Raw genomic sequence first — 25,243 nt, forward strand, 5'->3', positions numbered from 1 at the left:
TACGGTGCTCGTGTGCTGATGACGGCTGGGGTTCGTCATGGCCCGCCCCTGTTCGTTTGTTTACTGTACGGGGGCGGAAACGGGCCAGCAGGGAAGGGGTTAAAGTTTTGAACACTTGCATAAAGCTACTTTTAAATTAATAAATTTGTAACATTTCAAATATGATCAGCTGAGATCTAAACACCTGGCTCTTCAAGTGCCCTAAAAACCTGACTCGTCAACTGCCCCAAAAACTACTCACTGTGCTCCTGCACCAGTTGTCCGCCTTAGCGCTGGTATACCACCGTTGGGGGTAGCCGTGCGCTCTACAAATGTCCAAATAAAATCAAAATAAACTACAGACACGTCTGTTTGGCATTAGTGCATCTGGTTGAATGTGGAAATTCCTTATTGGTATTCGTGTTAACCTCTTCAGCGCGGCGTGAATTTTCGCGCTGTGCTGAAGATTCGAAAAACGGGTGTGGTCATGACGGAACGGTTCCGTCTTCAGCACAGCCTAACCGACGCTGATGATGGAACCGTTCCGTCATTTTTTTTGTAAAAGAATTTTTATTGCATCAGTAATATGTGCACTATCAAGTCGCCAACGAGGACAGCATCCTGCAGTCGTGGTACAAATGTTCTGGAATGGAAATCTTAGTCTAACACAGCCATTCAGCTCACATCCCGGAGGTCGAGAGGCAGTAGACAGGAGAGTATTATTCCCTAAGATCTGCAAGGGTACCCACAAATACCTGCTTCTCAGGTAGTGCATGTGGCTGCGTTTCTAACCATCCGGTCCCCCCCCCCCGCATCTGGTCCACTGGACCCTGAACAATAAACATCTTTCCTCCCTCCTACCAATACCCCTTCCCCTAAACCCCTACAACCCTTACCCCCCTAGCCCCCTATCCCACCCCCCTTCAACCCCCTCCCCCCTGGCGTGTCAGAGGCCCACAAGAGTAAGCCCAATCCCCTCGCGGGCCCAGCAGGTCCGAGACCGACAATCAGGAGTACCCAGTAGGAAAATGCAGTCAACACGTGGGGCACGGGGCGATCCCAGGAAAGAAATGGGCCTAGCACCAACCCAAGCCAGGTTGTCTAAGGACCAGGAGTACCTGCGGGGGAGCCCTCGTCGTCAGAGGTCGGCAGCTTGAGTTCTAGTACCAGCCGCTCCCAGGCCCGGGCTCGTTCCAGAGCAGTATCAGTGCCTGCCCTAAGTGCCAGTTGCAGACGTACCTCCCCCTCGCAGCTGGCCCATTTAGTGAGCTCCGCCCACCATCTCTCCACTGTGGGCCCCCTGCTTGCTTTCCATTGGGATGTTATGGCTCGCTTCGCTAGCAGCAGACCCAGATCCAGGAATTTACTAGTGATTTTGTTTTTTGATGTGTGTGGGAACCAGTGTAGGACGCAGTGTGCCATTGTGGGTTGCAAATCCCTCTCAGTGACCTCCCGCAGATTCTCCACCACCCCTTGCCAAAAGGAGCCCAGAGCCGGGCAGGACCAGAACATGTGTTGGAAATCGGCCACTTCTGCCGGACAGCGTAGGCAGGCCGCTGAGTGTGTCGGGAAATACCTATGGAGCTTGTCAGGGGTCAGGTACGCTCTGTGTAGAATGTAAAAATGCACCAGCTGAAACCTCGCATTGCGCGTCCCTTTCCAGGCCCGTTCTACTATACCAGACAACGCCGTCTCAGATCTCCGTCAATAAGTCCACCTCCCATTTTGCCTTCAAAGCTGCTAGCGGGGTCTGAGCCTCCGCAGTCATGCGTTTATAGAGGCACGTTATAGCCTTAACCGTCCCCGTGGCCACTACCACGTACTGACAGCCCGTGGACAGCGGGGGCTCCACCAAACCCGCCTTCCAGTGTTTACGGATCGCCGCAGTCAGTGCCGCATGAAGGAGGAAGTCTCCCCCCTGCAGTCCGAAGCGATCCCGCAAGAGGTCGAAGGGCATTAGAGCTCCGTCGTCATATAGATCTCCAATGGTCGCCAGTCCCTGGTGCTCCCAGTCCTCCAGTCGGTGCCATGAGCGCCCGTGCCGGGGCGCCCTGCATAACTTGAGCGGGATCTCCGACGTGTATGGCACCGTAATGTGACCTCTTCACAGATACCTATTCCAACACTTCTTAACCGTCGCAAATTCCTGAGTAAGATGGAGGTCCGCCATCGGCAAGCCCAGTATAATCGAGGAGATCACCTGCAACGGCCCCACTGGTTCACCCGATCCGTTCTCTTCCCTTGTGGCTCTCGCTGCCCACTGTGTCAGCCACTGCAGCTGGGCCGCCAGGTAGTACAGCTCGTAGTCCGGCACTGCCAGACCCCCCTCAGCCCTCGGCCGTAGAAGCGTGGTCAGCGCCACCCTGCGCCTACCCGAGCCCCACAGAAAATTGGTCACCATGGACCGTAGATGACTAAAGTAGCTCGCCGGGATCCAGACCGGAAGAGTCCGAAAAAAATAGAGCAGCCGCGGCAGAGTCACCATCTTAAGGAGTGCCACCCTTCCCACCAGGGATAGGGGAAGCGTACCCCAGAAGTCAAAGTTCGTTTTAGTGAGTCGGATCGCCGATCCAATGTTGCCCTATAGAATATCAACGTTAGTATGGTAGATCGAAGTGCCCAAGTAGCAAAGGCTCCTCTCCTCCCAGGTCACCCCTACCGAAGAGTGTGGGCACGGTCCACGCGCCCGAGTCGGAAACGGGTACGACTTCGCCCAGTTCACTCTGAGGCCCGACACCCTGCTCAGCGCCTGAAGTAGAGCTTTAGCTCCCCGCAGGGAGGCCGCAGTGTCCGCCAAAAACAGCAGGAGGTCATCAGCATGCAATGCGATATGATGCACCTGTCCAAATACGTCCAACCCCTGATATGACCGCCCCAATCGGGCACGCGCCGCTAAAGGTTCGATCGCTATGGCGAACAACAGGGGTGAGAGGGGGCAACCCGGACGCGTGCCCCTCCCTACTACGCAAGCCTCTGATATTAAACCTCCCGTTCTGACTCTCGCCGTAGCGTTCTTGTATAAGAGTGCCGTCCAGTCCACAAAATCCGTACCCAATCCCATGGCGCGCATAACATGGAAAAGGTACAGCCATTCCAGGCTATCAAAGGCCTTCTCCATGTCAACGGCAAACACCGCTGCCTCGTCCACCTCATAGGTGTCAGCCTCCAGAACGTGGAGAAGCCGTCGTATATTAAGCGCGGTGTTGCGGGTCGGGATAAAGCCCAATTGGTCCACGTGGACCAGAGTGGCCATGTGGGGAAGTAGGCGCGTCGCCAAGATCTTGCTCAAGATCTTGTAGTCCAGGTTAAGCATGGACAGCGGGCGGTAGGCCGACCTTTCCCAAGGCAGCTTGCCAGGTTTCAATAGAGGGACAATGAGCGCCTCGCCAGTGGTCTTCGGTAGGCTGCCCAGATGCTTAGCCTCATTGTAGAGCCACGCCAGACGGGGTGCCAGGAGGTCGACGTAAGTGTGGTAGAACTCAGTCAGTAGACCATCAGAGCCCGGTGTTTTATTCCGCGCCATACTCTTGAAGCCGACTCTCACCTCCCTTTCATCAATTTTACCCCCTAGAAGTTTTGCAGTCTCTTCTTCCAGCTCCGGTAGATCTAGCCCCTCCAGGAATTTCTGGAACTCAGCCTCCAGCGGGAGCACCCGACTACGGTAGAGCTCTTTGTAATAGTCATGGAATAACTCATTTATCCCCTGTTGGTCGAACTGCGCCATTCCCGCATGATCCCGCATGATCCCTGAGTTCGAGAATGATCGAACTTCGGCGAGGCGGATTGGCTAGCCAGGCCAAGAGCGCTCCCATTTTATCCCGTTCCAAATGCTCACGTCTAAGGTAGGCTTTGTGATCGAAGCACGTGAGGCGCTCCACCGTCGCCGCTACAGACTCCCTCGCCTCAAGTAGTGCCTCCTGAATGTCAGGTCGCTCAGGCCGGTCCTTCTCTAGCGATCGTAGCTTCGCGTCCTCCTGGTCAACTGCACTGAGCAGGGTTCTCCGCACCCCCGACCCCGTCGCAATGCATCGTCCCCACACCACTGTTTGAAGGCGTCCCACTTGATTGTTGCCGACCCCACAGTCCCCGCGTTATCCCGAAAATACGACTATTTCCGTGGCTATCGTGGTCCGGAAGGCCTGATCGTCTAGCGCCTCTGGGTGAAGTTTCCAGGTGGGAATGCGTGGGCGGCACTGCGACCATCACTGGTGCACCAGCAACGGGTTATGGTCGGAAATCGTGCGCGTAAGGTATTCGCTATGGCACACCTCACCATGCACATCTGGGGAGCGTCAATTAGCCCCCAACGCCACTGCCATTCAGAACGCACAAGCGCCAGTCTACTCGCCGGTGCATTTAGTAAAGGGGATGTGAGCGGTCCAAGGCAGTGTCAATCACACAATTAAAATCCCCTCCAAGGAGCAGAGGGCCCATTAAGAACGGTGCCAATGTGCGGGACAGCAAGGAGAAGAAAGCAGGTTGGTCCACATCGGTGGATATATGCAACCCAACGTTAGGTCCCTCCCATCCAGCTTGCCCCTCACCACTACATACCTACCCTCCGGATCAATAAGCTCTTGCGTGTATTGAAAGGGTATCCCGCCCGTATCCAGATGACCACCCAACTGGCATAGGCCCAGTAATCAGTGTGAAATACCTGTCCCCTCCATCTTCGCTGCAATGCTTTACCTTCCTGCGCTAAGAGATGCGTTTCCTGGAGGAAGGCAACATGTATGCCCCGTCGGATTAAGTATGAGTGAATCTTGTGGCGTCTATGCATGGTATGCATCCCCCTCACATTCCACGTGAGACATTTGTATCCTAATCGGGTCCCAAGGCAGTACCCATTGTAGTTCACCCCCCATCCCCCATGCCCATTATCAAACAGTTCTACCCAACTCCCTCTCCCCAGGACAGATAACCAACGTGGCAACCCCATCCAAACCTTGTAAAACAAGCGTTAATCAACAAGATTAGTCTAGGCTATACGGAACGTCAATGCTAGGGAGATCCAGAGCATCCCCCCCCCCCCCCCGCCCCCCCAAGCATTCCAAAGATCGACCATTCTTCCCCCCCCTCAACAGCACAATTATGAGTCACAGAAGACTGCTGACCCCCGCCGCCCTCTTAACAGCAGGTAGGACCCACCCCGCGTCCCAATACCGTAAAAAAGTGTCCCATGTCCTCACAGCCGCTTCAGCCAAAGATGCCGTCCACCGTCTGTGGGGTAACCACCGGGAGGTCCGTCTCGGAGAGACCATGAGCGCTGCTGGAGCCTGGACTCAGTTCAACATTCTTCGAGTGTTCCGAGCAGTTACTGGAGGGGCTGACCTCCCCCTGGCTGATGGCTGCCACCGCCAACACCGCCTTGTTTCTCTCCTGTTGCCATCCAGTGGGGGAGCCAGATCGCCGCGTCAGTGTCAGCTCAGTAGAGCCACGTCTAGGCGTGGTCGCAGCGGGGGTGTCTCCATCAGCCGCTCCCCTGGTTTCTATCCAGTCCCAAGCCGCCTGCGGTGTAAGAAAGAAATTAGTGCTCACGCCAGCAATGACCTTCAGGCGGGCCGGAAACAACATAGCATAGGGCATCTGCAAAGCTCTTAGCTTCCGCTTGACCGCCAGGAAGGATGACAGTTGACGCTGGACGTCCCTGGTGAAGTCCGGGAAAATCAGGACCTTGCTGTTACCAATGCGTAGGTTCGGCAGGGCCCTAGCCGCTTGGAGAATGTGATCACGATCCCGGTAGTGTAAAAGGCGCGCTACCATCAGGCGAGGCGGACCTCCGGCTCTAGGTGGGCACGACGGGACTCTGTGGGCGCGCTCCAGAGCGAAGAAAGGGGAGAGCCCCACCGCGCCACCTCCGTCCGCAACCAGTGTTCTAAAAAAGCCACTGCGTCTTGGCCTTCCTCCCTCTCTGGGACTCCCAAGAGGCGGAGGTTGTTACGTCTGGAGCGTCCCTCGCAGTCCTTGGCCCTGAGTTCCAGCACCCGGACTTTCTGCGCCACTTCCGCCAATGAGGCCTTCAGGGTTGCCATGTCAACTGGAACGTCCTTCATGTTCACCTCCGTGGTCGTTACTCGCTCCTTCAGCTTCCTGTGGTCATCTTTCAAAAGGGACAGGTCGGTGCCAATGGTGTCCATTCGCTTCTCCAGGGCCTCCCGCGATGCCACAATGGCCTGCATAATGTCACTCAGGGAGGGGTCCCGTGTCGGGGCTGAGCCCCCAGAGCCAGACGCCTCCTCGCCACCCGGCATCGTGTGACCCGGGTCATCCAGCCTCAGTACATCAAATCCCTTCTTTCTGGCCCCCCCGGACCATCTTGCGGTAATTTTCCGGAGTCCGCTCCAATCCGCTCACTCAGGTCAAGTGCCCCAGGCCCGTCAGCCCACTGTCGCTTCCACAGGGGAGCCCCCAGCATCAGGTCCGCACACCTCAGTCTCCTGTGGCAAAGAGCACTCCCCCTTCCCCGACAGTGGGTGCTGGGGCAAAGTCAGCGCAGGAAGGACGTCCCAACCGGGGTCCTGAGGGAGGGCTCCAGGGCCTGTCCGAAGCGGTCGTCCGCTGCAGCAATCGACAGTATAGAGGGGAGGCCGGATCGTGGACAGCAGGGGGTGCAATCCGGCTCAAGGGGCAGACTCCCGGAGTTCTAAGTCCACTCACTTCAGGTCCACCATGAGCCCCGCCAAGGTTGAGGAGAAAGATGGGGCCCCCGAGCAGTCTCCCTCCCGGGGGCACCCAGCGAAGCAGTTAATACAGGCACCGTCGGCCTCGGGGCACCAGGGATCCTATGGGCGGCTCACTAGGCGTATTAGATATTGGTGGGCCTCCCGCGAAGGCGCCCCCTGGTCCTCCAGACGTCTCCTCGCGACCGGCCCTCGGCCTGTAGCAGCTCCCAGCCACCGCCTCTGGTCGACGTGCCCACCCCGGTACAGGGGTCGCTGGTGCCCCAGGTCCAGTTTCCAGCAAACTCCACCACAAGGGGATATCCGCAGGCCTCCCAACGTGTCTGGCCAGTCGTCCGGGGCCCGGGGCACTCACACGGGCGCCGCCATCTTAGGGTCAGGCGGCCCGCGCAGTCACCGCTCTCAGGGCGCTTCCCAGCCGCCTCACTAGGTCGCTCTCCCCACCTCTACTAGTGTGCAGGGCGCTCCACTCCAGATGCTGTGGGGTCTGCCACCTCAGTGAGCCTCCTTCCGTCAGCAGTCCACCTACTTGAGGCAGCCCGAGCTGCGACGTCAGCCGCCATTTTGCGCACCCAGCGTGCCAACCACTCCGGGGGAAAAAGAAAAAGTGTCTCGGCAGTCTCGGGGGCACCCAGCTCCCTCAGTCTTTACCCCTACGCTCCCCAGACCTTCCGATGCTAGGTGGGGGCCTGGGGTCCAATTTCGGGGGTCAGGATGTATGGTTGCGAGGGGCAGTTGAGGAGGAGCCCCGCTTCTGACTACATTGGCGCCCAAGCCACGCCCCCGGAACCGTTCTATCATAAGCATCGAAGAGGTTAATAACCTGACAGTCTAAACACCACATTGACCTTTAGAAAATACCAGTAAATACCAAGCAGGAGTCTCCTGCTGGAAGGAGGCAAGAAGGAATCTGCAACAGGAGGACCTAATTAGTATATGCCTGACCAGAAGTTCGCCCAGGAAGCCAGTTGGCTCCAATCATTTCTGCTAGCCTCGACCATCTCTGGAGACAGCAAATCTGTGTGAAAACTGGTTACGAAAAACATCCTCAAGGAGAGAGGAGCACTGACTCTTTATGCTATACGTCACTGCAAAGGATGAGATGATGGTTCAACCAAATTATATTGTGTCCATTGGAATGCACCATACAAGAGTCAAAAATATTGGCTTTCATACTGCTTGCTTTTACACGCTGAATAGAATCATTAAAGGAAGCGTCATTTGTTTAGCTTTTAAGATATAGGCTATAGAGCCATCGCAGCTGCAAAGAACACTCAATTGGTAGAAAAGAGCCCAACTGGACAGTCCACTACATTAGGTAGAGGTGCTCTAAGAAAAATCAGCGAATCTTGCAATTGACAAGCTTGCATTAAAAATCAATTCAACGGTAAACCTCAGACCTCGGTAATTCAGTCTCAAAGTGTTCTTCATTTCTGACTGATACTATCCCATGGCCAGCTCCATCAATAACTGGACGAAGTTCAGGCTTTCTAGAAAATCTTGCCAGAGCAAGGTAAGGGGGAAGTAAGTATATAGGGGTCTAGTGCAAAAAAATGGGGATGGCAAGGGAAAGCATACCTAAAGGTTAACAATTTAACTTGAAAACTTACTTTGCAAGATGCCGACCGAGAACATCTTTACATATAGGCTGCTCTGCTAAAGTCAGCCAGAACTCGCAAGCCTCCAAAGCAACATTTTCATCTTGATCCTGGGTCCTCTGCAGCATGTACTACAGAAAAAAACGGAACAAATAAAACAAGTAAACATTTTGACAAATATGGTAATTATACATTGTGAAAATTCCAAAAACAGAAAATAAAATTAGTCAAATCAGGTTTGTGAATTAAGAGGGTTTAGGAAACAGGAGACTGCCTACGACTTGCTACAACACATGAAAGTGCCTCATATTTAAAAGCATTAAGGACTGTAGACGAGAGACTCGCATTACTCACGAGTAATTTAACAAAGCAGATATTCTTCCATAAAAAGACAATATTTTGTAAGCGGTTTTCTTTGCCCCTAATGAACAAGTGACTTACTTTCGGTAAAGCTCTTTCTGATAGAGACTATCTAACCCAGGGGTCTCCCATCTTTTCTGTAATAACTGCTACTTATCCTCCATGAAAATCATCTTGAGCAACTAATATAACTTTTGTTATAATGATCGCATCTGACAAGATTTAGTAGTTGTGACCTTCATGCAAAACTACCAGCTGTCATCATTTCAGCTACTCTGGGAGAGTTACCAGATGTAATGATAAAAAGGCTAGGCTAATTTGGAATGCATCTATGCCGGTAAAACGCAACAGTTGTTTGGGGGGTAAACAGCTTATCCCAATTTTTTTTTTGTGTTGAAATTTTTTATTAGCATTTTACAAAATACATTCTAAAACAATAGCACACGTTAGACACTTACAAATGTATAAATGAATAACTAAATTAGTTCATTGAGACATACATAAAGTTATGTCTGTTAAGTGTTTAAGACAGGAGTAAATATTCATTTTAATATAAATTAGGGATAAAGTAATAGGGAATATACGCATAATACATCAACTGAAATTTAAAATAAGAGTATGAAATATAATAGATAAACCTTAATTATTCAATATTTAAGCATCAAATCATTAATTTATTAACATTTAAAAATTGTCAATTTATTAAATTGCATAGTTCAGAAAATAGATGTAGCCTAATATTTAAAGATAACATTTTATAAGCATGGAAAAGTAATTCCCTATAATTAGTAACCGATGCTAAATAATAAGGTAAATGGAAAAAGACTATAAAAGGAGATAAACGTTATATATATTGTCCCCTAGAGGATAATTGCCCAACTATAATATATGAATAGCATCCTCTGAGTCAACCTTGCTATATTATTCTTGCCTATAACATCATATCTGACAGGGAATAAAACGTAATAAAACGTAATAGAGAAATGATCAAAAGCAAAGAAGACAGGAAGAATAAGTGGCATAAATACACTAACTTGTTAAAATGTCCACTGTAGGTTGAGCAAGGATTAGTTTCTTACCTGTAATCCTAGTTCTCTTCCAGGGGTATCCTCATCAAAGTCATAAGCACATGAATATTCCCGCCCATGTGCGGGACCCCGGAAACACACACATATATATATATATACATATATATATATATATATATATATATATATATATATATAGATATATATAGATATATAGATATATATTGTCATACCAGATGCCTGTAGCATTTAGGAAAGCACACACAATGCTCTACCATCCGGCTGTGTACTTCTGTGCCTGCCTCCATGCTTCACAGTCATTAAAAGTGCAGACGCGTTTCGAGGTCCAAGACCTCTTCTTCCAGGGCTGCACAAATGACTTGAGGAATACTGAGCATAATTCAACAAATGAACTCGAACTTACTCAAAGCTAAATACCCTTTGAAACGTGTCACAGACTTCAAGTCCCATAAATCATGCAGTGATGTTGCAGTTAATAAACGCCCACTGGGGGCTTGAAATAAAGAGAGCCGGAAATCTATGGCAATGTTTCCTCGAGTCATTTGTGCAGCCCTGGAAGAAGAGGTCTTGGACCTCGAAACGCGTCGGTACTTTTAATGACTGTGAAGCATGGAGGCAAGCACAGAAGTACACAGCCGGATGGTAGAGCATTGTGTGTGCTTTCCTAAATGCTACAGGCATCTGGTATGACAATATTACTTACACTGCAGCCTGGCCGAGAGGAGAGGCACCATCGCCTGCTGGAAGAGGAATGCTGTATCCAGTTGGGCGAGGCTGGGGTTCGGGAACCGTCGTGACTCATTCAGCACAGTGCTCACTTCAAACGAAGCCTGATTTCATGTAACACGACCTACTTAAGGTAAAATACTGAGCATAATTCAACAAATTAACTCGAACTTACTCAAAGCTAAATACCCTTTGAAACATGTCACGGACTTCAAGTCCCATAAATCATGCAGTGATGTTGCAGTTAATAAACGCCCACTGGGGGCTTGAAATAAAGAGCCGGAAATCTATGGCTAACGCTCCGGCTCCAGTAATTAAGCAGTCTACAGGTGGCGGTGTGTGTGTTGGACGCTGTACTACTATTATATCACTGCTGATGTTAGAGCATGTATGATGATATTTTAAAACTTGCTTTTTAAACTTGCCTATTTGCACAATCGGTCCGCGGCTGATTTTAAAAGCCGCCGGACAGATCACTTTTAATTGCCCATTCTTACCTTCACATGTGACCGACGCATTGCCTGCACTTTATCGCCCTCGTGGTCCCGTTCCGCCCCGGCTTGTGCCGTTTGTTGCGGAGGACCAGTCCGAGGTGCGCACTTCCTGGAGGCTGACACCACTTCCGCCCTGCGCTAGTCCTTGCAGGTGAGCGGTCTAGTGGTGCTGAGCCCGCCTCACTACATATATCGGCGCTAACGCTCCCGGCTCCAGTAATTAAGCAGTCTACAGGTGGCGGTGTGTGTGTTGGACGCTGTACTACTATTATATCACTGCTGATGTTAGAGCATGTATGATGATATTTTAAAACTTGCTTTTTAAACTTGCCTATTTGCACAATCGGTCCGCGGCTGATTTTAAAAGCCGCCGGACAGATCACTTAATTGCCCATTCTTACCTTCACATGTGACCGACGCATTGCCTGCACTTTATCGCCCTCGTGGTCCCGTTCCGCCCCGGCTTGTGCCGTTTGTTGCGGAGGACCAGTCCGAGGTGCGCACTTCCTGGAGGCTGACACCACTTCCGCCCTGCGCTAGTCCTTGCAGGTGAGCGGTCTAGTGGTCCCTCACCCTTAGCACTTAATGGGGGCATGGAGGAAGCGCAGCGGACGAGCGCAGCGGGAGCGCCGACTTCGCGCCGAAGTCGCGCACAAGTCAAGCCCGTCTGCGCCCGTCCGCGCCAGTACGTGCCCAGGGCCCAGTCCCGCTGCCCTAAATTATGTCACTTATACCCGCACTGCTCTACTGCGGCTGCGTGGCCCCCCCTGTTCTTCGAATTTTGTTTTTAACTGTCACAATGCTCCAACCTCTTGTCCTTCCTGCAATCTCTCATTGGATTCTGTTACCTCTCAGATAGACCTCAAATCTTCTACCTTTTGGAACACTCCCTTCCGGCGAAGCTCTCTTCCCTCCAAACTACCCAACCTCAGTCCCTCTTTGAAATTCATTAGTATTAATTGCCGTTCTCTCGCCAAACACAAGAGAGACATTTTTGACCTTTTACAGACAGTCAGCCCAGCTGCCATGTTTTTAACAGAAACATGGTTAAATGAGAGCTCCGGCTCTGACATCGCCATGGCTCTCCCCACAGATTACACCTACGTTGGGCGAAACCGCCCTCTTAAAGATGGCGGGGGAATTGCCATCATTTTCAGGAGAGAATTCTCCTGTAAATGGGAAGACCTTGAGTTCCCTAACTGCGAAGCTGGTCTGTTTAAGCTACTACTTACCCCGCATTTCTCTCTAACTGGCACGCTGATCTATCGTCCGCCTGGATCAGCGAGTAGCTGGGCTTCCTCCCTCCCTGATCTCATTGCCCCACTCCTTGCACAATCAAATAACTTTATGGTCGTTGGTGATCTAAACATCCATTTTAACTCTGCCTCGTGTGCTATTTCCACACGTCTTTTACAGGATCTTGCCGCTTTAGATCTCCACCTCCATAATTCTGATCCCACTCATAAGGCCGGCAACCTTTTGGACCCTATTATTTCTAACCTCTCTACCATTACGTACCAATCTTCATTGCAGGTCCCTTGGTCGGACCACTTTCTCGTAAATTTCTCTATTGAAGTGGCTTTTTCCAGCCCCCCTGTTCCTACCCTCCCCCATAAAGCCAGTAGGAATTGGAAACGTCTGGATATTGACAAACTAAACCTGTGTCTCACTAATTCTATGCCCCCATTGTCTGGTAGTTTGTCTACCAAGGAACTACCCTCTGTTAAACGGTGGTTGACTAGTGCCTTAGATCTCTGTCTTCCATTGCAAAAAAATAAATCACATATCCACCATCCACCAGCTCCTTGGTTTACGGACGCCCTTCGATTAGAAAAATCTAAATGCAAAAAACTGGAACGCTTATGGCGCTCACACTACGATGCGGGCCATAAAGCAGAGTATAAGGCTGCTCTTAAAACTTACCACACTTCGTGTGATCGTGCCAGAGCTTCCTTTGCGAATACCACGCTCCTCACGGCACAGAACAGACCTAAGGCCCTGTTCAAAATGGTGAAGGAGCTGTCAGGTGCATCCACCGTTCCTAAGGCCCCCTGTCTTGATACCCCCCAGTGTGAAGCTCTGGCCAAATTCTTTGTTGAAAAGATTGAGAAAATCTATGACACCTTCAATTCTCCTCCTGCTGTGTCCTCTCACCCCGTCTCTACTTTAGGTACTCCCTCACCTAGTACCCCTTCTTGCTCCACTTCCGTGCCTCCGCAACTCTTTGCTTGGGATCCCATCTCTCCTCCGCTTTTAAAAAAGTATCTACAGGACATACAATCTGGGTCCCCCCTTGATCCTTTGCCTCCCCAAATCCTGAGCTCTCTGGATCCAGCCCTACTTCTGATTATTCTCAAGGTTTTGAATGCCTCCCTCACTGAAGCTAGCATTCCCAACGATTGGAAACACGCTATGGTGGTTCCTTTATTAAAAAAGGCCAACTTAGATCCTAATAATCCATCTAATTTTCGACCTATCTCTTTACTTTCATGTTTTTCTAAAATCTTGGAGAAACACGTTAATTCTTTGCTTAGTTCTTATGTGGAAACTTCTAACCTTCTTCATGGCTCTCAAAACGGGTTCAGGGCTGGTTTCTCGACCGAAACCACTCTCCTTGGTGTGTCAGAATCCATCAGGCAAAGGGTGGACAACGGGGAGACCGTGGCACTCATTTTACTGGATCTGAGTGCCGCATTTGACACCGTCTCCCATTCCATCTTATTGTCTACCCTGAGAGAAGTGGGTGTCGATGGCTCCGCCCTGGCCTGGATCTCTAACTTTCTGTCTAACCGCACGTTTCAAGTTTTTTCCTCTACTTCTGTCTCTTCTACTTTTCCTTCCAATCACGGTGTCCCCCAAGGTTCTATTCTTAGTCCCCTGTTTTTTAATTTATATGTGAGACCTCTTGCTTTTTTGGCGGAACAGGCAGGTCTCTCTATTTACTCCTATGCTGATGACACTCAAGTCATCTACTCTCTTTCTACTAATAAGCACCTCCCCTCTTCCTCCCTTCAAGCTGGTCTTAAACAGATTTCGGCATGGATGTTGGAGCACAAATTAAAACTAAACGGGGAAAAAACTGAACTTCTCCTGTTTGGCCATGACATTCCACTCTGGGGCCCACAACATTGGCCGCCGGAGATGGGCCCTCTTCCTACCCCAACCTCTTCTGCTCGTAATCTTGGAGTCCTCCTGGACAATCAACTGTCCTTCAGGCAGCACGTCGTGAAAGTTTCCGCCACCTGTACCACCATCATCAGGTGGCTCAGGAAAATCTCGTGGATGCTGCCTGCTGACACCCTGAGAATTGTAGTCCAGGCTCTTGTCATCTCACGCCTGGACTATGGTAACATCTTACTTCTGGGTGCCTGTAAGGAGGTAAAGAAGAAGTACCAGGTAGTACAAAATATGGCTGTTCGTCTTATTTGTAACCTACCCGCCAGATCCTCAGCCTCATCCCATATGCGTAAACTACACTGGCTGAGGATCGAGAGCAGGGTCAAATTTAAGGCACTTTGTTTTATGCATAAAATAATGTCCGGAAAAGCTCCTCGCTACCCATCTGTTCTGGTGCAGCATTATCTCCCACCGCGTACACTTAGGTCCTCCACCCAGAACAAGTTCCGGATACCGCGCATCAAGAGAGCAAAAATGGGAGGGCGCTCCTTTTCCTTCCTGGCTCCCTCTCTTTGGAACTCTTTACCCCCCCCCCTCTGCGCTCCGAAAAGTGCTTCCTTACCTTCCGTAAGGGAATTAAGACCTGGCTTTTCGATATGTAAGACGGCTGACTAGACTCTCCCCCATTTTTGTATACTGTTTTATACTCCCAGCGCCGGGAAACCTACGGGTAGCTGTGCGCTTAAGAAATGTAATAATAAATAAATAATGTTTCCTCGAGTCATTTGTGCAGGCCTGGAAGAAGAGGTCTTGGACCTCGAAACGCGTCGGCACTTTTAATGACTGTGAAGCATGGAGGCAGGCACAGAAGTACACAGCCGGATGGTAGAGCATTGTGTGTGCTTTCCTAAATGCTACAGGCATCTGGTATGACAATATATATATATATATATATATATATATATATATATATATATATATATATATATATATACATATATATATATACATATATATATATATATATATATGTTCATTTCAAAGGCTCTGCAGCAAAAGGATCACTAGGCAGCAGGTAGGTAAAAAAACCTTCATTTATTGCATGTTCAGGGTAGTACAGTTCCCGTGACTTCACTTATTATCCCAACGCATTTCAGTGCTGTCTGCACTTTCTTCTAGGGGAATATGGCAATGCGGCATTGTGAGGCAGTTTCCGCTGTCTTTAGTAGGTGCAGCTTCAAGCGCTTTGTAGCACATGATCCCTCATGGTGCATTCTGGGATTTAAAGTCCTTTCTGCTTTTAGTCAAGACCCACAGTGGGTTCCGCAAGGACATAATAATTGTTTAAGTTCATTGTGGCGAATTATCAAACCACCGCGATGTTCAGGCACTGCAGTGTGCCCCGGTTGCTGACGACACCCTGATTAGTGTGGCAATCTGCTTCCACCGTTGTCTGTCTGTCAGGGACAGTCCCTGCATGACTGCCCCTTACTCCGACGGCTCCCTCCTCCATTTCAAGGTGGTGCTCCTTTCCACGACGAAGCTGTTGTGTGTAATTTGTTCATTTCAAAGGCTCTGCAGCAAAAGGATCACTCGGCAGCAGTCAGGTAAAAAAACCTTCATTTATTGGATGTTCAGGGTAGTACAGTTCCCGGTTTTTCTCTCATCATCCCGACGCGTTTCAGTGCTGTCTGCACTTTCTTCTAGGGGAATATGGCAATGCGGCATTGTGAGGCAGTTTCCGCTGTCTTTAGTAGGTGCAGCTACTAATCCTTCAAACAATCCATTCCAGGAAAAGAAGGAGACGGACCACGAGAAACCAGGCAGGAAGGTAATTTATTTATCCCCCGCTTAGCTGCGATGCGTTTCGAGCACAGCAGTGCTCTTGCTCACACAAAGTTTTGGCAGCAATGTGGTACATTTTAAATTTCTTTCTAACTGCCCGCCAACAGAGCACATGATCACGTGATGCATTCAAGCATAAACATAAAAGACATACTAGTGCAAATCGGCCTCTTGTTTTCACAGTGCAGTGAATCATTATGATTTTTGTTTACTCATTGTGCAACAGAATATAAATGTAAACATGAACTCTCAAATGCCTTTTACACTCTTTTGCATTAACTCCATCTTACTATGGAACTACTGTGCACAAATCCGCAATAAATAGATAAATACACTTTCTATAACATTCCCTCATACTTTAAATATGTATAGGTTTGTGTCACGCTAAAATTAATAAATAGCCCATTCTTGTGTTTAACAGTTCGAGTAAGTTCTTATGTTTAACTGTATCGCATGCTGATGAGAGATCCAGAAGGATGAGGAGGCAGGTATCGTTTTGGTCTAGGATTTGGAGGGCGTCATCCAGTATGTGAGTCATGGCAGTTTCGGTACTGTGCCCTGCTCGGAAGCCTGACTGATGGGCGTTGAGGAGATCAAACTTGTCTAAGTGTTTAGTCAGTTGTAGCTGTACGCATTTCTCCAACAGTTTAGCGAGGGTGGGAATATTTGTAATAGGGCGGTAATTGTTTAGATCAGTGGGGTCTGCTGTTTTTTTTAGTAGCGGTGTGACTTGCCCGACTTTGAGGGCGTTAGGGATGGATCCTTGTTGAAGAGAGCTATTGATAATCTTAGTCCAGAGTGGGAGGAGCAAAGGGGTAAAGTCTTTTACAGCGTTAGCAGGAAGGGGGTCAGTGAGGTGATTGGATGGTTTCAGGGTGCTGAGCAATCTGCCAATTTCTTCTTCGGAGTAGGTGCCAAAGGATGACCATGTAGCATTGTTCTTTGGTTCAGGCATAGCTGTGTGTTGGGGGTTGGAGTAAAGGATTGCGTCATTGAGGAGATCGCTTCTTATGTTGTCAGTTTTTGGGATAAAAAAACAGAGAAGTCTTCACAGGAAGGTGAAATGCCCATGGTGCTGAGTGTCTGAGGTTGTTCTTTGGATTGTGTTCTGATTAAGTCTAATAATTTTCTTGGGCGGTTTTTTGCTTGGGCGAGCTGGAGGCTGAAGAAATCTGTTTTTGAGCTATTTATTTTCCTGAAGTAGGCGTTTCTCTGTTTCTTCAATCTTTTTAGGTGCACTGCAGAAGGGGCTGGCCTCCATGTGCGCTCTGCCAGTCGCATGGCCCGTCTATCCTCATTGAGGCTCCCGTCATACCATGGGTTGGAAATCTTGGACGAAACTCTTTTCAGTTGCATGGGTGCAGCCTCATTGATTATTGTGGACATAGCATTGAGATAGTGGTCAGTCAGTAGTTGAACGTCCGTAGCGCCGGGAGGAGGGAGTAGTCGATTGCGGCTGTTAGGCGGTAAGGAGTTTGGGTTGAGTTTCTTCAAGTCTCTTTTCCAAACTTTGGGCTTAGAGGGTTGAGCAGGGTTAAATTTAAGTTTTTCATGGATGAGGAAGGAGACAATATGATGATCTGACCAGTCACAAGGTTGGATTGACTCAAGTTGAATAGCGTCCTCTTTGGAGATGATAAGGTCGAGGATAGAACCTCTCTCATGGGTCGGGCTATTGCATATTTGGGTGAGATCAAGTGCGTTGAGGAAGCTTTTGAGGCTGTTTACCACTGTGTCACTGCTGTCATTCCAGTGGAGATTGTAGTTGCCAAGGAAAATTTGGGTGTTCTGCCGTCCCGAGTTGGCTGATATTGTATCCATGAGTTGTTGGGAGAAGGAGATCTTGTCCCTAGGTGGGTGGTATATAATGTGTAGTGAGCATACCGGTTTGCTTTCGCTGATGACATCAAGGCAGAGGTATTCACTGGAAGTAAGAGAGGGGGCGGACGCTTTAGAGACTGAGAGGTTGCTTCTGTAGATACAGGCAATTCCACCGCCTGTCTTTTTGGCCCTGTCAAGTCTAATGATACAGTAGTTGGGGGGGGGGGGGGGCTAGGATATCCAAGATAGGTGTAGAGGAATCAGACAGCCATGTTTCAGTTAGAATGGCTAGATCCGGTTCCATAGACATGATGAGGTCGGCTACCTCCGCGGAATGTCTTTGGGCCGATCTGCAGTTGAGAAGTATGCATTTAAGGCTAGGGGTGCAAAGGGTGGAGGAGGGTTCTATAGTGAGGGGTACATTAGTGAGGTTGTTGGGGACGGCGCCTCTGTTATCCTTTTGGTGCCTGAGGGGGTTAGAGATAATCGTTGGGATGGACATGTGGTTGGTGGCTAGGCGATTTTGGGGAGCCGGGGCGTAAGAGTGGAGAAGGGTGTGTACGTCATGGTCTGAGATCGTATTGGTAGTGCGTCTGGGGCGATTGGTGGTATTGCGATAGGGGGTAGAGGTCCAGTGTGGGGAGAGTTGTGTGATAAGGCGAGTAGGAGGTGATGAGGAAGTGTTGCTAGGTGTAGTGGGAATATTACGCTTGGTGGTAATGTGACTGCGATTGTTATTGCGAGGGGGGATAGAGGTCCTGTGTGTGGAGTGTTGTGTGGTAGGGCGAGAAGGAGGTGAGGGGGAAGTGTTATTAGGTGTAAGGGTGGTGGTGGGATGAGGGTGTCTGGGGTATGTGATGAGCAACTCTTTGATGGAGTGTAGTTCTTCTTTCATTTGGAGGAGGGTGGACATAATCATGTCCAGCGTGGTGATGGGCGCGGGGTTGGGGGGTGGTACTGGCGGTGAACAAACGAATAGGTTGCTGGAGACGGGGGGGGATCGGGGTGGAGAGGTGGAGCTGGTGAGGGGGTTGGATGTGTTAGCGAGAGGATAGGTGTTAGGGTTGGTGTTGGCGTTATTGGGAAGGGCATCAGTGCTAGGGGGGGACGGGTAAATGGGGGCGATGTGGAGGCTGGCTGTTGTGGGGGAGGAGGTGAGATAGTGGGGTGTGAGCGAGGGGGGTGAGAGGTTGAAGGAGGGGTGAAGGCTAGGCGTGACGGGAGTGCTAAGTGTGGGGGGAGATAGGCGGAGAGAGAGTCATGTTGTGTGGGGTGCCGTTGGGGGAGGAAGGGTGTTTTGAGAAGATTGGTGTGGAGGATGGGGCGGGAGTGCAAAGAGTGGGGAGGGGATATGGGAAGGTGAGCGGAGGTACGAGGGTTGGTAGGGGGAATGGGGGAGCGGGTGGTGTATGAGGAGGCGAGATCTATGTCTGTGATTGAGGGTGGGGGAGGGGTAGCTGCAACAGGTGGGTAATTGACTGCGGTGCTGGGTGTGAAGGTGAGGTGAGTGTGGTTCTGGTGCTGAACTGGGTAAGGAGAGTTAAGGGTGGGTGCTGTGACGTCAGGGGAGGTAGGACAGGAGGTGATATGCGTGTAAGTCCGAGGGTTGGAGAGGTGCTCTTTGAGAGTGGGGAACAGGTTGTCAAGTAGTTCCAGGTTCCTGTCTGTCGCTTGAATTAGGACAATCCCGTTATTGTATATAGTGATGGTGGTTCTGCCTGGGAAGAGTTGGGATGGTGTGATGGAGAGAGTTTGGCCATGAGCTGTTTTCCTGGTGGTGGAGACGGTGAGTAGGGTTAGGAACGCTTTTCTCCATTGAGCTCTGCGTGAGGTGTGGAAGATGATATCAATGTTCAGGGCTCCATTGCCCGGTGAGAAGTAGGTGTCGGCAAAGGGGGTTTCAGGGTGCAACCTCATGAAGTTGTGTTTAAAGCGTTTAGCGGCTTTTTTGGTGAGAGAGGGAGGGTAGTTGATTCTATATGTGTGCTTGCCGATGAGATCCATGTTAGGATGGCTGTAGCGGTGGGTGTGGGAGGAAGAACGATAATAAGACACATATGCAAAGAGCAACTGTCAACCGTTGGTTACAAAGCACAGGAGTGACACTAGTGAGTGGCCAAAAGTAGGCAAAAAAGTAGGCAAAAAGAAAATAAGAGGTAGCAATCGGTGCAGTCCAGGAACAAACAGTGAGTAGGTGCAGCTTACCAAATGTACAATAAATGAGAGGTAGCAATCAGTTAAGTGGAGCCAAATTGACACATCAGAATGTAAGAGGTAGCATCGGTGTAATCCAGGAATAGTAAGTGAATGGGTGCAGCTTACAAGACTAAACGAAATGAACGAGGTAGTAATCAGTGCATCATGGTGATAAAAATGAGATGGGCGCAGCTTACAAGACTGAGCCAAATAGATGAGGTAGCGATCAGTGAATAATAGGGATACAAGTGAGGTGGGTGCAGCTTACAACATATACAGTATACAAATAGGAATAAAATACTAATGAATTACTGGAACCAATATAGGTGCAAACAAATGACTGCAATAAACAAATATGACACTAGTGAGCAACCGGTAGAATATGAGGTAGCAATCAGTGCACTGTCGGTGAGGAACAGTGAAAATGGGTGTAGGTTACATAAAGTGTACAAATACCAGTAGTAATACAATACTTCAGTAGAAGGCAGACACTTAGTCACACAAAGATTTAAATACAGAGCTATGTAGAGGCTGTGGTACCGATAGTCAACAGTAGTCAGAAAGACTAGTCCATGATGGCCGCCAAAGAGAGAACGAGTAGTCTAAAAATGGCCGCCAAGTAGGAGGGATAGAATCATTAGTCCTCTTTTAGTTGTTGCTATTTTCAGAGCAGGGAAGAGCAGTTTCAGATTCTATTCCGGCTGGCTCAGGATCTTGCATGCCATGGGGAGTCTTATCTCAGATTTTGTTATCTTAAGTGGAGCTGCTGAGGGGCCTCGTGGGTTCCGTCGGTACAGGAGGGGATTAAGTGCTCAGTTTATGGCCCCGGCAAATATTTGAACAAAAGAGTTTTTTTTTTTGTTGTTGTTTTTTTCAAAACAAAAAACGAGTGGGGCAAATTAAGTACCTTTCCAGCAAAAACGAGTGGGGCAAAGTAAATACCTTTTCCAGCCTTCGCTTCAGCCTGTGCTCTGTAGTCCCAGCCTCAGGGGCTAAGACGATCTTTTGCAGCTTTTGCATGCGTTTGCAGCTCTGCTCCCAGGGTCACGGTGGCAGTGGCGCCCAGATCGACAAGCTCACCTCCAAGCCAAAGGGGGCCGCCTCTGCTCTTGTGTATTTTTAATTGTGAGGCACGATACCGCTGGGGGTGGGAAACAATGGGGGGGGGACGGACGACGAGCCCCCCGACAGCAAGGCGCCAGCTTCCTCCAGTGTCCCGACGGTGGCTGCAGGCGGAGGACGAGCAGCCAGGCACACAGCTCACCAGGCAGGGCAGGATGCGCTGGACTCAGCCCGCGGCGATCAGCTAGGCGGGGAAGCCCTCACTCGCCCGCGCTCCGCCAGTCCGCCACGTCCCACACCACTTCTGCCTCCACGACCGCCGGGCGCCCACCTCCTCCGACGTCGTCGTGAGGCGCAGGAGACAGACCGGAGCGAGCAGCAAGGCGCAGAGCCCAGCGGACGAGACAGGGCGCACAGCTCCCAGCACGAGCAGGACACTGGGGGTCCGGGCAGCAACCGCAGACGGGCAGCGCCACTCTGCAACGAGGTGTCCGTCGCACTCCAGGCGCCAGCAACGGTCCAGGTCTACTTCAGCGACGTCCCGCAGGCAACCACCGACCTTGCCAGGCACACCAGTCGTCCACAGCCGACTCCAGGCATCAGGCATCCGTATCGAGCTCCGCAAGTTGGTCAGCGGGGAGCCCAAGGTCCGAGGAGGAAGGCGGGAGTGGCTCAGTCCTCTCCTGCAGGTCTCAGTCTCCAGTCAGGTCGGGGATCCTCAGCAGGTTTCATCCAGCAGGTAAGGAAATTACTTGTTTAAATCCTGTTACTTGCTCCAGTTACTTTTGCGTAGCGTTGCTCAAGACGGTGCAGCTCGGAGCTGACAGGGATAAAACCAAAGAACTGGATCCACAGCACAGGAGCTCTTACAGAGAGCTCCTATCCGGCGGCCATCTTATTCATATTCATGTGCTTATGACTATTGAGAAGGATCCCCTGGAAGAGAATGTTATTTATTATAGTATCCTCTGATCGTAAGAAAGGAGCCCAAACTTGCAGAAATATATCTGTCTGATCATGATTATTGTAAATGACTCTTTAATATGTATCATGATTACCAACCAGAGATGGTGGAATCGGAGATTTCCACTGCCTTAGTATACATATTTTGACTGTAGCCAATGCAGTGTGCATAAGATGGCATTGGAGCTTTGAGAGATTCGGGGAATCTCTCAAATCATGTAGTGTAGAAGAATGGTAGCTGGTGTTAGTGGGAGATGTAAAGGTACAGAATTGTGTAAAACCGGACCTATAGAAGACCAATAGCATTGAACCATAAGACAACTGCATATAATGTGAACTATGTCACAACCAGGAGCATCATATCTCCAGCAGGTGGTGTGTGGGAGTAATCCTGCACTATGCAATGTTACCGGTGACCAATGCAGATCGTGAAGAATTTTAAATAAGCTAAATTTCAGTCTAGCCTCTCGGCGCCTTTATCTAAATTTTCCAATACCTCCACCCATTCTTCATCTTCATAAGAGACCGATAGGCGGGTTTGCAACTTTATACGGAGATCATGTGATAAAGGTTGTGTGAATAATTGTGATGCCAGGGTTTTGTACAAGCCAGATGTAATTCCCTTGTGGCTTTCCTTAATTATGCAGGTATGGTATTATTGGTGAGATTTGCAGTAATCATGGTCATGGTCCTAGATTCTTTTTAAGGCAGTTACTAAGTTGGGGGTGTGGCTTACCGCAGAGCATGGCGGCTGCACTTTAGCGAGGCTTCCGGCAGAGACCTCCATTATCCTGCATAAATTGCCTGCTCCTGGGGGAGAAACTAGTCTAACTCTCCCTCGACGTGTGGCGGACGCCTTCAGGCATATCTACACCTGTGTGCTACTTGCGTGGGCTTTGGACGGCGAAGATCTGCCTTCTGAAGCTGTTGCCGACTGCTGCGGCCCTGCCTGGCCAGAATCCTGCGCACTCCTGGGGCGTGATTCCGGAGCTCCGTCCGGAGCGGGACTGAGTGCCGGCCGCTTATGGTTGTGACCCGGCACGGAGGACCTCCTCAATACTCCTGACGCTGGGTCCCTGCATACGCTTGCCCTGGGGCTGGGTTGGACCGGCGGCGGTGTGCTGTCTCTACCGGGGGGGCTGGTGCGGCTTGTCAGGGCTACCTGGAGGTCTATGTTGGCCCGTGTCTACACCTGGACTGTACCCTCGGAGTAACGGTAGGGGGGTTTATTTCCTCATTGTGCACAGGAGCCATTTCCACTCCTGGGTGCCCGGGACGGTGATCCCTGCATCATTGACCCCGCATCTCTGTCCGGTTGACGGCAGGGTGACACTGCTCACTGAGACCCCCCTGACCTTTTAAGTCTGAGCTCTTGAATCTGGAGCCCCTTGGTCTGCCCTGGAACAAACTGCTGCATTGCTTTGCGAACCAGACATGACGAGTGGTGTGTGACTCACTTATATAACTGGGAGGGCCGCCATTTTCAATGTTGCTCCCCCTGCTCCTGGACGCGCTGCAATTGCCTCTGTTCCACGGCCTGTGTATTAAACTGCTCCCTTCCTGAGTGCGATGGCTGCTTGATCTCCTGCCTACTTTATGCCTGCTCAGCAGAGGGGGCCTGCATGTGTACATTACCTGCGGTCATCTGCGCTGAATTGCTGTGGCTGTCGGCTGATCACTTACTACACGGCTGGAGGTGGTCTACAGGAGCCTGATTTAACCAGTGATTGCTGGGATTGTCTGGAGATCTTGGTCTCTATAATATACTTTTGCTCCATAGTACATCCTGGGACCCGCCGTGTCCGAGTGCTGCAGTGACTCTAACAGATTTTGAGTTAGGGGGCGGACACTGGAAGCTGTTGACTCTTATGGCCGGTGTTGCCACGGCCTGAGGCCCCTGGTCTGGGACCCACACAACGCCCTTACTCACCGTTCCTTTTAGGTACAGTTGTACTCTCCTGTGTCCGCCTTACTACGGATCTCCAAGCCTGCTTTATATAACACCTTTGTGCTGTGTTCCTCTGCGGTTGCACCTGCCGGGCCCCTCTCTGGTTCTGCTCTTCCTCCGTCTTGCCATGGGACGTACGAGGGGCAGGCAACCAGTTATGTCTGCTGAGGATACTCCACTCCAGCATGGTTCTGCCTCACAGGCGTCCTCGGTTAGTTATGTCCTGCCGACGCCCCTGACACCCTCTCCGGATAAACTGGACCAGATTCTGGCTGAGATAAGGGCGTCACTCCAAGCCATGGAGCAGCAAATGGGCACCATCAATACCAACTTAACCAGCCTACGGGCAGACCACACCAAACTTTCAGGCACCGTGAAGGAACACACATAGAACCTCACAGAACTGGTACCACAACACAAGGCTCACTCCAGAGAGCAGACAATTGCAGACCCAGCTTACCACCCTTCTGGAAAGGGCTGAGGATGCGGAGGGAAGGGCTAGGCACAACAACATTCGCATTATAGGTATGCCCGAAAATTCAGAGGGATCAGATGCGACCCGCTTTGTTGAGCAGTAGCTCCGAGACCATGTGGCCAAGGAGGGTCTTTCAGATTTATTTCGTGTGGAGCGTGCACATCGTATTCCTGCCGGCAGACCAACACCGGGCCTTCCACTCAGGCCACTTATTGCCCGCGTTCTTGATTATTAAGAACAGGGCCACTTGCTCCAAAAGGCCCGCGAGACTGCCTCTATTTAACATGAACTCTAGTATTACCCTTTACCCAGACTACACCAGACAGGTGCAACGGCAAAGAACCTCCTACCTTCAAGCTTTCAATTTATCCTATGCTCTCCTGTTTCCCTCATGTTTGAAAATTATATATCAAAAGAAGGCTCACTTTTCTGAATATCCAGAAGCGGCTAATGCATGGTTAGATTCTACTCTGCCCCTACAGTCCCTGGATGATATAGACCAGCCGATACGACAATTACCAAAACAGCTAGTCAATTTGAAACCTCGCTGTGTCTGAAGGAACTGTGCAGTCTTGGATCGGAGACCCTCTCCGGCCCAGGCGGTTACGGGGCAGGAATCTGCACTACAGGCTGCTGCTTCTTTCCGGGACACTCCACAGACCACATCTCCGGAGCAATCTGACAACCCCATCCCATCTGACTCTGAAAGCAATGACATTTTGTTTCCTTCAATAACTCCTCAAATTGTGAAGGACTTGTATGGGTAATTTGCTTGTGTCGCTATTTGGACCTTCCTTGTGTAATACTTTATGCCTAGTGCTAATCTACTTCTCTCTTTTGCTTACAAAACACTGACCATGCTATAGATGATTAAGTACAGGCTCACTTCTCTGGCCATCCCAGGTTCCTTTCTCATTTGACTAGATTGTC

General features: G+C 50.2%; 1 protein-coding gene across 1 annotated transcript in view; it reads right to left on the minus strand.

The window, feature by feature from the left end:
• Window positions 1-25,243, minus strand: part of TNPO1 (transportin 1) — a 1,561,564-nt gene that overhangs the window by 983,086 nt on the left and 553,235 nt on the right. The window contains exon 8 of the mRNA XM_086960799.1: window positions 8,270-8,388. Coding sequence (XP_086816925.1) covers window positions 8,270-8,388 — 119 coding nt within the window. The remainder of the gene's footprint in view (window positions 1-8,269; window positions 8,389-25,243) is intronic.

Source organism: Lissotriton vulgaris, chromosome 3_1, assembly GCF_964263255.1.
Source record: "Lissotriton vulgaris chromosome 3_1, aLisVul1.2, whole genome shotgun sequence".
Classification (NCBI taxonomy): Eukaryota; Metazoa; Chordata; class Amphibia; order Caudata; family Salamandridae; genus Lissotriton; species Lissotriton vulgaris.